Source organism: Eleginops maclovinus, chromosome 24 (assembly GCF_036324505.1).
Source record: "Eleginops maclovinus isolate JMC-PN-2008 ecotype Puerto Natales chromosome 24, JC_Emac_rtc_rv5, whole genome shotgun sequence".
Lineage (NCBI taxonomy): Eukaryota > Metazoa > Chordata > Actinopteri > Perciformes > Eleginopidae > Eleginops > Eleginops maclovinus.
The window spans coordinates 10,310,116-10,326,525 of record NC_086372.1 but is presented as its reverse complement, the minus strand read 5'-3'; the positions used below and the strand labels follow the sequence as shown (position 1 = coordinate 10,326,525).

General features: G+C 44.9%; 3 protein-coding genes across 3 annotated transcripts; 1 reads left to right on the top strand and 2 right to left on the bottom strand.

Moving 5' to 3' along the window:
* Nucleotides 1-101: 101 nt before the first annotated feature.
* slc19a2 (solute carrier family 19 member 2) lies at nucleotides 102-6,135 on the bottom strand. The gene is made up of 6 exons (XM_063877622.1): nucleotides 5,936-6,135; nucleotides 3,641-4,186; nucleotides 3,313-3,559; nucleotides 3,038-3,230; nucleotides 2,041-2,182; nucleotides 102-1,505 (listed from the first exon to the last, which is right to left on the bottom strand). The coding sequence occupies exons 1-6, from the start codon at nucleotides 6,056-6,058 to the stop codon at nucleotides 1,341-1,343; spliced, it is 1,416 nt and encodes a 471-aa protein (XP_063733692.1). The 5' UTR covers nucleotides 6,059-6,135; the 3' UTR covers nucleotides 102-1,340.
* Nucleotides 6,136-6,363: 228 nt separating this feature from the next.
* atg3 (autophagy related 3) lies at nucleotides 6,364-11,721 on the bottom strand. The gene is made up of 12 exons (XM_063877529.1): nucleotides 11,370-11,721; nucleotides 11,045-11,086; nucleotides 10,468-10,517; nucleotides 10,108-10,178; nucleotides 9,877-9,984; nucleotides 9,627-9,679; nucleotides 9,178-9,262; nucleotides 9,063-9,097; nucleotides 8,836-8,982; nucleotides 8,183-8,310; nucleotides 8,025-8,093; nucleotides 6,364-7,910 (listed from the first exon to the last, which is right to left on the bottom strand). Exons 1-12 carry the CDS (start codon nucleotides 11,439-11,441, stop codon nucleotides 7,829-7,831), a joined length of 942 nt encoding a protein of 313 aa, XP_063733599.1. The 5' UTR covers nucleotides 11,442-11,721; the 3' UTR covers nucleotides 6,364-7,828.
* cars2 (cysteinyl-tRNA synthetase 2, mitochondrial) lies at nucleotides 11,632-16,405 on the top strand. The gene is given in 17 exon segments (XM_063877528.1): nucleotides 11,632-12,334; nucleotides 12,411-12,461; nucleotides 12,542-12,659; nucleotides 12,900-12,971; nucleotides 13,250-13,355; nucleotides 13,436-13,516; nucleotides 13,670-13,799; nucleotides 13,925-14,058; nucleotides 14,196-14,263; nucleotides 14,350-14,416; nucleotides 14,503-14,582; nucleotides 14,584-14,642; nucleotides 15,014-15,137; nucleotides 15,238-15,336; nucleotides 15,790-15,844; nucleotides 15,847-15,995; nucleotides 16,085-16,405. Coding segments are annotated over 17 exon segments (1,692 nt in total). The 5' UTR covers nucleotides 11,632-12,122; the 3' UTR covers nucleotides 16,172-16,405.
* The last annotated feature ends 5 nt before the right edge of the window (nucleotides 16,406-16,410 follow it).

Sequence of the window (16,410 nt, the reverse complement as noted above, 5' to 3'; positions counted from 1 at the left end):
CTGTGCAAGGAGGGTATTATTCTTTTGAAGAACACTGGATAGTAAACGTTAGTGCTGCTTGAATGTATACTAATGAATGAAAGGAACAGTGAAAACACACATATCAAAATACAGTATTTATTTATGATGGCTATGCAGAGACAGCAACTAGGAATGTTACAAGCCCCACAAAGTGTGTGCGTGTACACCTTTGGCAACATGTTCATGGTACCATAACAACTACACACAATTTCCTGTAGGGCTGCCACCACACCACACCACACACACACACACACCAGTGTCTTCACTATGAGACAACATGTGGACAGTAGGGGCACTGCAGCAGCCTCCTGGGACACAGGGGGTCGGGGTGGGGCTCCTTCGCACAGCGAAAAGTCATAAGTTTAAATACATTTGCTTATTTCTGTTTAACAGAAAAAAAGTGGTGCAGGAATGAGTCCGAAAACCCAGAAATGAGTCAGCAGCTTACGCCTTCTGTTAGGGATCTGGCATCTTTAAGTTCTCTGGATGTGTTTTTGAAATAACGGCTGCTGTTAACACAAGCTCAAGAGACTATGTTCTATGACACAACATACATCAGTAAATACCCCACTGCTGAATCACAGAACAGGGGGTGCTAACGAGTTTCTAGATGAGGACTAAACATCATCCCAACATTAGCCGCCTTTAGCTCAGCGGTGGTGAAGTCATGTGTCAAATTGCAGCAGTAATGAGCTTAGAACTTAATGATACAGTTTAAACATATTAGTACTATTCTAATACATCCATGATCTCCACAGAGTGACATGTCTTTCAGTGCAGTAAAAAACAGGCCAATAACCAACAATGTAACAGTGTCAGTCACGTTGATATAGCAGATACTCCTTTACACAACGCATGTAACTACAGAAGGGAAAACAAAGCCTTCAGAATAAGGCTGGTGTCGCGGTAACAGCTGTACCGTTCAGAAGGAACCGTCCTTCGTGTTCACTTAGCTCTTCACATTAAGGCAGCTGGAGATGGACAGAAATGGAATTCTGAACATTCATTACATTATCCAATTTCAGATTTCTTAAAGCTGCATAAACTTTTCATTCAAACTCGCATTTGAATGAAAAGTAAAAGGGCCGTTGATGTAAACATAAGAATGACTATCACCCAACTCATTGTTGGGTCATTCTGCACATGTGCTCTCAGTATCTTCACACAGCAGGCAGGGGGTTCTCACCAAACCTATTGGAATGAGCCCATTGTACACTTCCTGCCAGCAATAACAAAACGGGGAAAAATAAACCTGACAGAAGCATCGCTCACCCATGGGGCTCAAGCATAGAAAGACAATTCACGTCTATCATAAAGACCTATCTGCTGGAGCTGGCGTCCTGTGCTGAAGGAGAGTCTGACTCGTGATCTGCCCGGCTGTCAGCCTGCCTCTGTTTGCAGCGCCGTCTGGAGGCCAGTTTGTACAGCCCAGCGAGCAGGAACACCAGAGAAATGACAGCAAAGTAGCAGCCATAGATGAGGAACTAGGGGAAGGAAACACGGTCGTTAGCGAATGAAACTACCGGAAAGCTAACTTGCATATATTGGGCAATTTGCACAATTAGCTAAAGTGCATCATATGAAATGAATGGCAGTACAGCCTTTGTAACAATAGTAGAAAAGTAAGCGATGTTGGGGGTTATGAGGATGCTGAATCCATTTCTGACATTCTCAGTTACAGTGGCCATATTTGTTGTATGGTTGCAACCATTGGACAAAGAGAGCGCACATTATTATCTGTGCAGTTTTCAAATAAATAGGCAATCTGTACAATCCAAATGATCCAGAGTCTACGTCTTCCAAAAATGAACCCAAACTTATCAAACTCCGCCGACCGGGAGTTCAAGTTTGGATTCAATTGCCATTTTTAACCCTCAACATGCATCCCAATAACCCCCAAAACCTCTCCAAAATTGTAAGAATCGGCAAAGGTATTACTCGACTATTGTCCACCACATGTTTTTATAATACAAACTCTATTTGTGAAAACATTTGTTAAAGCAACAAAAGTATTGTTACCTGTGTGAAGACGTCGAGGCCGAGGCCAGCGGAGTCCACCACCACCACGGTGAGCAGGGTCTGCAGCAGCAGCGCCATGAAGGTGTTCACTCCGAACACCAGGGCGTAGCGCTGCATGCTGAGGCTGGCTGCGATCTGGTATCTGAGGGACAATATGCGAGGAAGGTTAAGGCCAGTGTCTCCAATTACTCTTAAACTAAACTATCAGGAGTGCTGTTGCTCAGAAAGCGAAATTCAACCAAGAACCCCTGATGATTCCATTCCGCTCATGTTTGGTTTTATGGCTCGTTCCCACACTTCTCAAATCTTATTAAAGCACATAGAAATGAAAGGGCTTCTTATTGTGGACCTTGTGTCTAATGATGACACATTTAAGTCAATGGCTGCTACAGTTTCTGAGCATAGTGACACATCATTCTGGAGTAATTCTGAATGAAATGTCCAAAATGCAGTCTTTATGATAGGAGGAATATTCCCAAAAGAAGCAGAAATATATTCCAGAAACAAGAAGAAACATATCCACAAAAAAACCCTCACCAGCCGCTGTCCAAAAAACAGGGGCATTGGCTCTGGGGCTGAGTAGATGCTGATTCCTCAGGTTCCGGGGCTCTCAAGGTTCCTCCAGCTAGCCCTATCTCAACACCCCCTCCTTACAGGGTAACTGTACCCACAGTTAGATAAATACCCCTCCAGCTAAAGGCTAGGCTGCCTTTTTGCTGCTTCCTCCTGGACCAAAACCTTTTCACACCAAACATTTCCCTCTCCCTTTGTTCCCCTTGGGCCCCGCCCCCTTCACCACACCTGAGTCCAATGCACACCTGATTAAGGCCTTCAGGGAGGGACAGGGGAAAACTGAGAGGCAATGCTGCCCAGTATGAACACAGGTCTAGGTCTATAGTGATCTACCTGTCCCAACCTGTGGAGCCTTTGACCTTTGGTCCTCCTTCCAGTTGTTCATTCATCTAAATGAACATGCTCATTGCCTCGTGGCACTCACGTAGCCATGGTGATGAGCAGCATGTAGGTAGCTCTGAAGACGATGTATGAGGCGTAACACAGCCAGATGTTCCTCACGGTGTCCATGACAAACACACACACAGCCATGAGCAGGGAGAGCACACACAGAGCCAGCTCCCCCCACTGAGTCCAGCTCAGAGGCAGGCAGCCCACCAGCAGAGCAGCCAGGGCCCCTGTGGAGCGGCAGAAAGAGGTTAGACACTCTCTAAAGTAAATGGCTACACAGCTTTTGACCTGATGAGTCGGCACCCTTACCCAGCAGGGTGGACACCGTCTCCACGTAGCCGTTGTAGATCTCGTAGTCCTGGGATGGACGGACGTTCTCCCACAGTGCCTGGGCGTAGTTGATCACCTGGAAGTAGCCGCAGGTGGCCAGGGCCCACCACAGAGACCAGGCCAATAGGGGCCCACATCTGTAGCACTGCAGGAAGTCATCAAAGAGAATCCGTAACACCTCCACAAATCCACCGCCATGACTTCCTGTCTCAGAGGAACCGGATATCTGCATGGAGAGAGGGGGAGGCAGGGTTCATGCTGTGAGCAATAGAAACAGTTACTGCTTATTGTTTAGGACGTCACTCACTGTGGAGACACCGTTCAGAGGCAGCTCTCTCTCGGAATCCTTCTCCAACAGGGCGGTGCTGCTGCGTGCCCCTCCCTCCGCCGCTCCCGGGCTCATGTGGAAAAACAAGCTCCTCTTGGGCATGGGCAGGAACCAGGGAGCGACGAAGGCTAAGGCAGATGATGCCAGAGTGATGATGACGAGGTGCACCAGCCGAACTTTGGCCAGAGAGAGCAGCAGCTGTCCGGTCAGAGAGCCGGCCGCAGACCCGAACAGAGTGACGCTGCGGCAGTACCCCGTCACCTTCTGGTAGAGCGCCGGCTCCACCACGCTGTATATGTACGAGTAGTACGCCACCTCCGAGGCTGTGGCCAGCCCGAAGAAGAACTCCAGCAGCTGCATGGCCAGCAGGCCCCGCACCTTCAGCAGCATCACATACGTCACCACTAAGCTGGTGGCCTGCAGCACCAGCACCGGCTTATAACACAGGTAGTCCGTGGCCAGGAAGACAGGGAACAGCAACACCAGGTAGGAATACGTCCATATGGGGTAGATTTCATTAACAACCTGCAAAAAACAGATAGAGTTAGAGCCAGTCTTTAGTTTTAAGAAAAGGGCCACCTAATCATGACCTCTGTAGATAAGGCAGTATCAAGGTTTTCAGGATCCACAATTTCAGTTTTAACCAGAAGGTTGCCATATTGGTACTCCCAGTGAGCTTATTTTCAGGAATTTTGAGTCGATTTAGAAGTTTTAAAGTCCTGGCAGAGACAGACAAAACAGAAAAAGGCACCAAATAATTTAGTGTGATTTTCCTTCTGAAAGTCATTGGAATCCTTTGTTGTCGAGTGAAAGGGTGCAGGGGCCGTATTGGAATGGAGCCTAAATCACAAGACCGTTAATCTCCACCTCCGGTATTTTTCCATCCAGAGTTGTTCCGTGTTCATTTCCCCGAGCAGGAAAAAGCGAGAGCACTTGCGTAACTTTGGCTGTTTCACTTGTTCACCTGTACTGGAGATGTGTTGCGACATACAGCATATCTGGGGTTATGCGTAACGACAAGGACCCCAGTAAGTACCCCTGGGGGCTTGTGGTGATTGCTTGGGCCTAGAGTCAAAGTAAAGGAATGACGCATCACATTTCGGTGGCTGATATCTTCATACACTTTCTACATTTCCTCACACTGAATGAACTGTGACCTTTAGTAAAAATGAAATGCTTATGAAGCAATTTTCCTATGACTTCAGAACCGGTATGAAGTATGGATATCTGACAGTAACTAGGCACCTTAGTTAACTTCACTTAGGGCAGTCACTTTGTTGCTGCTCCCCTTTTTGAGTTGGGTTTTCTCTGCTAACCTCGTGGACGTGATTATTTTAAGATTAACCAGAAATCCAAAAGGATATGATTATTTCTTAATAAGGGATTATTCTGGTAGCAAGTATCTCTAAAACTTAATTCATTTCACGGTCCACCAAGCCTCATGATTAGGAGTGGGTCGAGCAGTAAATCTGTTGCATAACTGCAAATTCTTGCCTATTTTGCCATAACAAGTCAAACAATGGCACTGAATAGATGTCATTTGCACACTAGGGCATCACAAGTAACACATTACCATGCATATGTGTTTGCATGGTAATGTTTGTTTGTCTATGTATCTGCATGTAGTGAGCGGACAGGTGTAACTCCAGGTGTAACCTGCATGCTGCGACACTGTGGAGGGTAAAGGCATGATGAGGAAACATGTTGAGCAAGAGGAAAGGGTGTCAATGCAGTCCAGCCCTGACACAAAGAGCTCTTGTGGTGTGACATTCAAAGAAAAGGTATTTTGCGACACATATATCCTTAATACAGAAGAGCATGCGGGTCACATGAGGACAGTGTTTAGGGACGGACCAAAAGCTAGATCATTCAGATGTCTAAAAGAGATGTGAAGGTGTTCATTTTCAAAGACGGCTATATTTTAAGTGTCTTGTTTCCAATGTACACATTCATCAGTAGCCTCCAATGTAAACAGACGGATAATCAGAGGACATGAGAGGATGAGGGCCACATGAGAAATGAATTCACTCAGAATTCTGAGGGAGACATTTAAGAACTTTTTTACCTTTGCTGACATCGTAGTTTTTCCTCTTCCGAATAAACAAGCAAAATGCTCATTATAAAGGAAGCAGAACTACTAAGAAATGAATCAATTCCCCCACAATAACACATCATTCACTTTGTGTTACGGTTATTGCGTCAGTAAGTAACGCAAGGTAAAGCTGTCAGTGCTAATGAGCGCGCACAGCCTTTAGCCCGGCTAGCTAAGCCTACCTGAGCCTCCGTCAGGTTGTGGTCCGGACCCAGCAGGAAGGCGGTGAGGAAGGGCTCCGACGGCCGCAGGCTGGAGAAGAAGCCGAACACACAGAGCAGGAAAGTGGGCTCCAGCACCGACATGTTCAACTCCCAGGCATGACCTCCACAGCACGCTGCTGTCTGACGGCATACTGCTGCTGCTTCTGTGGTGCTGCTGCTGCTGCTGTGTGCTGCACACCGCCGCCCCCTGCTGGCCTCAGAGTGCAGCTGCAGCTATCAGTCTGTCACTGATACGCAACTTCTTCTGTTTCCTGAAAGTAAAGTTCTGATAAAGTATTGTTGGGTTTTTTCTACCAGGACGGTTTATGGAGCCTATTTAGACTCTAGAAGAAATAAGGATGTTATACAATTGCACACCCACCAAAACCCCAGTAAGCAAACAAATCTTCTTTTTGCAATATTTGATAAAGTCTTTATTAGGTGAATATTTCATCAAACCAACAGAATACAAGTAAAGCAAGCATTACAGATCAGGTATTTTATGTAGAGAGTACTGTTGAATACATGTAGTCTATTGAGCCACATACAGGAATGAAACAAAATCGTTTCAATAAACTAGACCAGATATTCATTGAAGGATTTATTGAAGTAAATAGAGAGGCTTATGACAATAAAATAATTCATTTGTTTGGGGAAATGCTGCACAATAGAGGCAGCCTTCACACAGCTCTCAGAGCCAGAAACTGAAAATAGTGTCTCTGCTTCTGACACAAGCTACACAGGAGGGACATTGTGCGGACACAAAAAACCATAGGAGCTTACCACAAAAACCATGTATGATCCAAAAGGTCTGGCCATCTACACATTCAGAGAATGAAGTATTAAGACAAACCGGCATAAAGAGCTCATTTACATCAGCAGACTTCAGCCATGCCTTCTAGAAAGTGCACCAAAATGGAAGCAATAATAAGCCCTGCCGTGGGGCATGGTAGCAGAACTAGATACAGACACATTCAGAATATCATTTCCGTACCCATAGCTGTGACCAGATTTGATGTTTTTCCTCTGAATATTATGCGTCGTTGTACAAGAAACAGATGTATATAAACAGATGACTAAAGGCCGTGAAGGACCTTAATGCAGGGCTCATTCTTTTGGTTTTTATGGCCTCCAACTTCTCATCAGTTTCCAGCAGCAGCAGAGAGCGGTTTCCAGGGGACATAATTCTATCTCAAGAAGCTCAAATTTAAACAACCAATGTCTATTTATTTGCGGATATGGACTCTTATATTTCAAGTAGTGTGGAATGGAGTGAGTTTCAATAATGGCATCTACAAAGAACTTGAGATTCCACCACTTGGTGGTCACATCCGTAAACCTGTAGAGAACCCTCAGACATAGAGCCTGGTCTGCAGTCTTTCCCAGAGTCAGATACAAATCAGTGTTGTCCAGTACAGAGGTTTCCAGAATGTGGTTAGCCTAGCTTAGCACAAAGCCCAGAAGTAAGCAGAGACTATGAGCCACAGTGTGAGAACCAAAATAAATTGTTGTTAGCTTGCAGGCGGATTATAAATAGTTCCAAGTACGTGAATTTTACATTTCCATTTTTCCACTGGTGGAATAAAAACAATACAACATGAAAATAAGACAGCTCCAACTGTTCCTGCCACTGCTAGGCTAGTATCAGTTAGACAGCACACATGAATCCACACAGACAAACCCAAGTTGATCTGACTCTGGGTTTCTCTGAAAACAAGACTGCTGCCCAAAATGTCAGATTGTTCCTTTAACAGACAGCTTTGTCACACACCTCCCGGTTCTTAAACACTCCAAAAACCAGACATACTCTGGACATAGAGGCTGAAGAGCCCCTCTTTCTAACGATGCATTAGCAGAAGCACGCGTATGAAGCTACATGGTGAAGTGTCTTGTGTAGTCATATTCTATTGTGGGAATGACGGCCTGGACAAACTTGAGAAAAATGAGCAGATACCTGAAGGCTGCGGTAAAGGAAAACTAACACAATTGTCTATAGTAACAATAACAGGCAATCAAAATGGTTGCATATGAAGAAGACTGTATGGTGGTTTTCACCATGAAAGGATACATATGCACTCCCAGCTCTCCTCCTCCCTCTGCCACCGTCTCGATGATCTTTTTCATCACTTCAGCATGTCTGTGATAAACATCCACATTTTATATTTATACTATCAAACAAGATCCCATAAGTGCATCGAAAGAAAGACAGCGAAGTGTCTTGCTCACCTGCAGGGGTGGACAGAGCACATGGCAGGTGGGGGAAGGTTGGGGTGGTTCTCAATGGTGACTGTCTTCTTCACGTGGTCCTGGCTAATGTCCTCGTACATCTGGTCTACAGTCAGAGGTTGTCTATCCTGGGGGACAACACAGCTTGATGAGCAGAGAGTTAACAGTGTTGTGTCCATGTGGAAACAATAAGTAGCATTAACTAGCAACGCAGACAGGAGTTAAAAGTTGGCTTGGCAGATGTGGACAATTTTGGAGTATTTTTGGGGGTATTGAAGAAGTTGAATCCATTTCTGACACAAAAATGTCAGTTTTACCCAGAAAGTGGCCATATATGTACTCCATTCGTGACGACTTTTATCAGTTTGGGGTCGATTTTAAATGTTTAGGGGATCCAAGACTGAATTTCTTTCCTAAAAATGCAAGAAATTGATTCAGCATCCTCAAAACCACAGCTAAGAGGTTTTCTATAGCTATTGTCAGCATATGCTAATCAATACGACTCACGCCAATCATTATCACAAGTACTTCTGATTCTGATTCTGAAAATGTCTAACATAAAACTTCAGAGTACTCGAACAGTGAGCTGTATGAAAGCTGAGATTTGGTAGAAGGTGCGTTAAATACTCCTTTGGAACAAAGGGCTCCCGTACTTCATCATATCCAAAGAGCCACAGTCGAGGGGTCTGGTAGTATTTATCGTATGTGATGTACAGGTCGTATGTTCGAGTCTGGAGGATGGCGTCTTCACTCCCCGGCTCTGCTTTGGCTTCAACCATTTTACTGGTGTCCAAGGTGGCCTACACAGAGGAGAGAAGCGTGAGCTGGTGGTGAACAGGGGGTGACCAAATGTCATGCTGCGACCCGTCGAGACGTTTACCTCATCTGTCTCCAACAGGCCGCTCTCCTCGTACTCTGAAATAAAGCAGTAGGAACAGTGGGAGGCTGTCATACTTATAAAATAAAACGCTTCATTACTGGTTGGATACAAGTACCTTCCATATCGGCTGCTTCTCCCTCTTCTTCATCATCATCATCATCATCACAACATGCTGCAGATTTGGCGTTCATATTCTTGTCCTAGAGGAGCATAAGGTAAAGATACCTCAAAACTGAACCTAAAAAAGGGACATATCCTGCCCACTTCCAGGTTGATATAAGTATTAGTGGTTCTTCATGACCTCTGCCGCGAACAACAAGGTCTCTTCCCCCGTCCCTCTCAATAACCACTCCTAATCAACACCAGACTACAACACACTGTCTGTCCTGTCCCTGCAGAGTCAGACTGACCTGTTATTGTCTGAAGAAAAGATTGTTTCATTGTCCTATCTAAGAGCTGCCTTATCATACCCATAATGCTCTCCCAAGGCTGTTTGACTGTGCTTGGAAAGAGGAGACACTGCCTACCCTAGCACCACAAAACCACAGAAATGTTAAAGCATACCTTATTATTGTCCAGGGAGATCTCTCGTACAGCATCTGTGACTCCTAACACACCTACAAAACAAAAACTAAAATTAACCACGAATAAAAATGACCTTTTCAGTCATGTCCCCAAGCCGTCGTTTTTACTGTGTGTGTATTTGAAGCGCAAAGAGTCCACAGCAACCCCTTACTTTGAGTTAGAAAATGTGTTATCTGATCGGGGTTTCTGACTAGGTGAAACCGTGCTCTGAATGTTGATGGTGACCAACCTGAGTTGTGGTAAGTGTCCACCCAACCCCCGTCTCCATCATCCTCTTCAATGATGGCTTCCAGCTCATCTGAATACTCCATCTGTTTACAGCGCTTGTAACAAGGAACTGAAAGACAGCAGACACATCGTCAGCACACAGTCAACACACACCGGAGGAAGTAGTGCTGGAAGTTAAGGTATAAAAGGTGCCTTTACAATAATGGCCGTTTATTTAGTCCTCACTTCTTACCATTGCGTGTCAGGAGAAACTGTTTATCCTGCGGCAGATATGGCTTCACCTTGACTTCCTCCCCAGTGGCCCTAACGGAGGGTGGAACCACAGACACAAACACATTACTTTAAAAATGTAGGTCCACAGTTGCAGGTTTGCTGAGCATTTATATCAAAGAGGAACACAAGCTGAATGAGCTGAAATGTAATACTTGTTTTACTTGGTGTTGTGGACTAAAGGTTTAGCATTAACAGGCTACTACCAACAGAACCCAGCTCCACTCCAGTGTATGAGCTCACCTCCCCTCCGTGGTACTCCACAGGGACCCTACCATCAGAAATGAACATATCTGTGATTCACCTCCACGTGAACACTCACCATTTCCATGTGGGGCAATGGTGCACCAAATGATCTCCTGCTGCGACAAACTGAAATAGAAATAGAAAGGGTTGAGTATCATTCAATAGATAACAAGCTGTAGGATTTGATATTTGAATAAAAGTAAAGAAATACTACTAGATGGAAGAAGTACTCGGAATATTTACTTACTTAAGTAAAAGTTAGAGTATTAGAACCATAACATACTTTAACTAGCAAAAGCAAAGTACTCATTGTGCAGAATGGCCCATTTAAGCAGCATATATTTCACATTATTGTATTTTAATTATTGATTATTTATTGTGTTCATCACTTCAATGTGGTAAAAGTGGGGTTTATGTAAATAACTTTAGACACTACTGGGTAGCTCAACCTATAATCATATATACTAAAGTATTAGTATTCATATATGTACATTTAAGTACCACATTTGCCTAAGAACTGTAGTGAGGTTAAACTATAAGGTAGCACAATGTGAAAATACTCAAAGAACAAGCACTTTACTCACGTACTGAACTTCAGTACTTGAGTAAAGTATTTTGGAAATTCTTGCATTGCACAACAGGTTTGCTCTCACCTCTTCCGGTGTAATGACTCCAGTCTCTTTGAACTTCGATTCCTGGGATGAATAGAAAAACATAGACAAGAATAAAAAGATTATAGAGAACAATACAAAGAGAACAAAACCAGAACTGCATAACAGGGATGTGGGGGCTTTGAGATACAGCATGAACCAGCTGTAAATGTGCAAGAGGGTAATGCACTTGTATCCATGGACAGCCTAACATGACAGTGACACAAATGAATGTTACCGTTAGACCTCTAGCTTCTAAAATGTGTGCATGCTCACCTGACAGAAGCCACCACTTATAAACAAGCTAACGTTAGCTCACGTAGCTTACCTTCAACACTGGAGTGAGAAACTCCGCCACACCCAGAGCCGTCCCTTTCACCGTGTTTATCACGTTCTGCATCTTGTAAAGGTCCTTTTGGATCAAACGTGACGCTCTTCAAAACCCGTCTTTTTAAAAAAATGAATTATTTTGACATAGCTACTCAAACACCAGCAAGAGGATATCACATGACACGTCCGAACCCTTCCGGTTTCCGACTCTCGCGAGAAATGTGGAGAGGACTGAAACGCAGCTGAAAACAGTGAATCCCGATTTTCTGTAATGGCCTGAAATAATACAGCCTATGTGACGTTTTTTACAGCCACACGACTCTTTCTCCCATTGATTTACATTAGGAGAGAGACCTCTGTAAATCAGCGTATTGTTTTTGGCAAAATAAACAACTTGTATTGCCCTTTTTTTAATCATTATTAAAGTTATGAAATGCGCTACAAACCGTAACCAGGGTTATTTTCTGAGCGGGGGATCGGAGGCGGGGCTTAGGGAAAACTCGAATGCGCATGCGCTATCGGCCCAGAAACGTCAGGCCCTTTTGGCTTCATGCACTAAGGGACTGCAGCGTCCATGTAAAGCAGTCGTTGAAATAGCGCTGGGCTCTGTCGCTACCGTAGACTGTGTATACAAAGGTCGCTGCGTTCACTTACATGTCAATCTGTTCCCTATGTTCATGTCATAGGTGTGAGTCTAGAAGCTAGGCTAAGCTATCAGTGCGCATGTAGCTGCATACAGCGAGGTCGCAGTATGTTGAGGTTGTGGGTAAGGTCGGAGTTCCGGATAGCGAAGGTCCTCTGTGTCTCCGGGGCTGTCAGTGTCAGATGTAACGGATCCTGCAGCGGCGCTTCAGCCAGGGCATGGGTAAGACCCAGCGGGGCTGCCACGGGTTTAAAGACTTTCAACAGCCTGACCAAGCAGAAAGAGCCTCTGATCCTGGCCAGAGAGGGAGTAGCTACCTGGTACGGAACATGGTTAAATAGTGAGTATACACAGATGTAGAACTGCCTTACTTATTGTTTATGTGTTGTGTTACAGGTATAGCTGTGGACCAACCGTATACGACCATGCACACCTGGGTCATGCATGGTAATGATATTCAATAATGGTTTGTAAAGGCACGGATTGTGAAATGTGCCTCAGCTCAATCTGTGGGTGTCTTTCCACAGCTCATATGTCAGGTTTGATATCCTGCAGAGGATCCTGTCCAGGTTGTTTGGCATCACTGTGATCCATGCTATGGTGATCACTGACGTGGATGATAAAATCATCAGAAGAAGCTGGGAGGTAAGAGAGTGTCCTTCTGAAGACTGTTGTTTTATACGAAAGAGGATTAGATCCACACTTTGGGATGTGACCAAAAGCAAAGCAGATGTTAAGTTCTGACTATAATCTCAGAATCCTAAATTATTTCTCAGAATTCTGAGATTAAAGTCAGAACATGTTCTTATTTTTGGTGTGGCCCTAACCCTGTTCCGTGGTTTTAGAAGTGTTTTCACTCTCAAATGATCTTTCCCTTGCTTACAGGAGAATGTTTCCCCCAGCGTTTTAGCTTCAATCTATGAGGATGAATTCAAGAGGGATATGCTGTCTTTAAAGGTGTGTGAAAAGGTCACAGGTGTGCTACCGAAAAGCCTGACATGAAGGGTCACTTCATATAGATCAAGTGGAAGCATCTCTTAGGATAGATAATATGTATTCAAAATGTAGGATGTGTTGTTACTCGACCAGCATGTCCTGAATTGTCCAAATGATCATTTACACCAACAGTTTAGTTTCTCTAAGTGAGGCGTACGCATAAATACTGATTTGGTTAAACAGTGATCTGCTGTGAGCGACACACTGTGACGTGTTTTCCTATCCACTTTATTTTTCAGGTGACTCCCCCTGCGGTGTATTTAAGAGTCACTGAGAATGTGCATCATATTGTTGCGTTTATTGAAGGGATCATTAGAAATGGACATGCCTACGCCACAGAAGAAGGTCAGATGTGTGTACACTAATCACTAGGTGTTACCGGCTTTCTTTCAGTTGTGAACATTCACCAAATTCCTTGCTTGTAGGTGACGTGTATTTTGACATCCAGTCCATTGGCGATCGTTACGGCAAGTTTGTCGGAGCTGTGGATCCTCAGGGAGAAGCTGGTGAGTCTGCTCACAGCGCTGTCATACATTTTGCCACAGTACAGGAACCTTCTGTGTCCCTGACCCAGTACTACTTATGCCATCCACCTGGTTCCACCTCCTCCTTAGTATTATCTTTAGAATTTACACACAACATCTATTGCACTTCTCCAGGCAGCACACATAAACGAGACTCGAGGGATTTTGCTCTCTGGAAGAGGTCCAAACCTAAGGAGCCGTCCTGGGAGTCTCCGTGGGGCAGAGGAAGACCAGGCTGGCACATCGAGTGCTCCACCATCGCCAGGTTTGGATCTGCTTCTTGTAGTCTTGTTTCTGTTTGGGTTTCTCTGAAGGGTGCTGGTTTCTTGTCTGTAAGAACCTGTAATTGGCGTTTTACTGATTGTAATGTGTGGCCTGCGTGTTGTTCAGCTCGGTGTTTGGCAGCCAGCTGGATATCCACTCCGGAGGGATCGACCTGGCCTTTCCTCACCATGAGAACGAGATCGCTCAGAGTGAAGCCTACCATCAGTGCGGACAGTGGGCTAACTACTTCCTCCACTCAGGTAACACTGTTTAACCACTTTTTGTTCTTTATTCAAGAACATATGTGGTACATCAAACATGATGTACACACAGAACACTGAGGTCAGGGCATGTGTTTCTGCTCTTCAATCTGTCCCGCTCCATTTCTTGTTTTCAGGACACTTACACCTGAGAGGCAGTGCAGAGAAAATGTCAAAGTCTCTGAAGAACTTCGTCAGCATCAAGGTAAAGTCCTCACAAATTATTCTCACTTATTATTGAGTCAGTGTTTTTGGAACCACCGGTCTCTTCTGCTGTTTTTATTCCATCAGGATTTCCTGCAGTCCTACTCTGCCAACGAGTTCCGGATGTTCTGTCTTCTGTCCAGATACAGATCAGGTGGGGAAATCCAAATACTCTGTATGAATGTTTGATGTAAACATTGAATACACTAGAAAATCTGACTTGTTGCGCTGTCTCCACAGCCATAGACTACAGCCACAGCAGCATGGTGGAGGCCCGCACCGCTCTAGGAACCATCTCCACCTTCATGCAGGACGCTAACGGCCTACATGAAGGGCCAGCTGCCCTGCACGCCTGTACAGGAAGCATCTCTCTGGGAGAGGTAGCAACAACTCCACACTTTAATACAGTATCTGATTTTGCTTCAATCATCCGATTGTTTGTATTGCTGTCAGAGTTGTCCCTCTAGCTAGTCTGGAAGGGCTCAATAAGATGTTAGTCGGGCATTTTTTACTCTTTGTTCAATTACACAGCTAGTTATGACATTACTGTTTCCAAAATGCTGTAGCGTACTCATTTCTTAAGTCAGAGTGATAATGAGACTGAGTTCATATCAAACTACAAGGTCAATCAAATCTATTGATGCAACCTATGTCTCGATGTCTTGCCGGGATCTGCCCTAAAACACGTTTCAAAGTAAGGCTGTTTCTGCACCTTTAGCCGTTTCAGAAAGTCCTTCCTCTTGTTTCTCAGTCTGGCTGATACTAAATCCAGCGTGCTGAAAGCCCTGGCAGACGACTTCGACACCCCGAGAGCCGTCAGCGCTGTGATGAACCTGGTGCATCACGGGAACTGCCAGCTGCAGCCTGTTTCCAAGGTAACGCACAGTGCTCACATGCAATCCAATGACAGACTGAGGTCATAAGATCCACAGGATGAGCTCTATAGGATGCTGTGTGTGTGTGTGTGTGTGTCAGAGTGACGGCGTGGCTCGGAGCCCCGCAGTGTTCGGAGCGATGATCAGCTACATCTCAGAGATCTTGGATGTGTTCGGGGTCGATCTGCTGCAGAGTAAGGTCTGAACATTTACACATCCATTATCTTTTCATGAGCTTCTCAACCGGCAGCAGGAGAGAGTGTGTGTGGGACGAAGTCAAATAAACTGGTGTGTGTTCACGTTGATGACCTGTCACTCAGTGGGGCTCGTTCATGTGTTTGAAAAGTTATGGTACAATTAGGAGCCTAATGGCAACGACCAAGACCAAGTATCTTTATAGGGTTTTATTTACATTTATCTCTCATTGTTTTATAGGTTTATGAATTTTAGGTTATTAACAAAATCCCCTTATTATTATCTTTGTGTTATAAGTTACATTTTTATAGGTTTGAATGTTTGGAGTGTTTTGATCTGTGTGCCATGTTGTCAAAGCACTTTGGGCTGCACCTGGTGTATGAAGTGCTATTCAAATAACGCTTTATTACTTGAATTATTAGAATGGTGTTACAAAGTGCTCCTCCATCCTGTGCAGGAGGGGGATGTGGTGACCAGCAGTGGGAGGCTGGGGGGGGTGGTGGAGCAGCTGACTCATTTCAGAGTGAAGTGCGAGCGTTTGCACTCGCACGTCAGGACGCTCCTACCACTGGCAAAGCTGCACTTTACCCAGAGAGAGGGCCCCTCCTCAGAGCATGTGACACTCTCAGAAAGGACCTGACCCCCCTGGGGGTGCTCATCAAGGTATGTGGGTGGGCTGACGTGGAATTACTGACCTTTACTATGATATGAAGTGTCTCAGTTTTCAGGGCTGATGTGTTTGTGTGTTTCAGGATAGAGGACTCACCTCCACATGGCAGCTAACGGAGGGGACACAGAGCGAGAGAGGCCAGGATGAGGAGCAGGAGACCCCCACCTGAAAGACTCCAGTTTACTTTAAGCTGGACGACTCAACTGAAAGACTTCTTCTGTACATCCTGATAACAGAAGCGTACTCTGGGTGAAATGCCTGATGTGCCTGTCATCAGCCATGAAGTGTTTCATTCGCTGCTTCAGAAGGTGTACCTGTCAGTGTAAGCAGTGTAACACACTGAATGTTCATTAGTTGTTTTAATAAACAGATGATGGTGTGTATGAAACACAGAAGGCCCAAAGAGCT

Excerpts from the sequence above, each read along its gene's own strand:
- atg3 (XM_063877529.1), bottom strand. The coding sequence starts at position 11,441 with ATGCAGAACGTGATAAACACGGTGAAAGGGACGGCTCTGGGTGTGGCG. Across the intron at positions 10,179-10,467 it reads CATTGCCCCACATGGAAATG|GGCCACTGGGGAGGAAGTCA; the intron begins GTGAGTGTTCAC and ends ACCCTCCGTTAG. Across the intron at positions 9,680-9,876 it reads GGACACTTACCACAACTCAG|GTGTGTTAGGAGTCACAGAT; the intron begins GTTGGTCACCAT and ends TTTGTTTTGTAG.
- slc19a2 (XM_063877622.1), bottom strand. The coding sequence starts at position 6,058 with ATGTCGGTGCTGGAGCCCACTTTCCTGCTCTGTGTGTTCGGCTTCTTC. Across the intron at positions 3,560-3,640 it reads CTCTGAACGGTGTCTCCACA|ATATCCGGTTCCTCTGAGAC; the intron begins GTGAGTGACGTC and ends CTCTCCATGCAG. Across the intron at positions 1,506-2,040 it reads GCCTCGACGTCTTCACACAG|TTCCTCATCTATGGCTGCTA; the intron begins GTAACAATACTT and ends TCCTTCCCCTAG.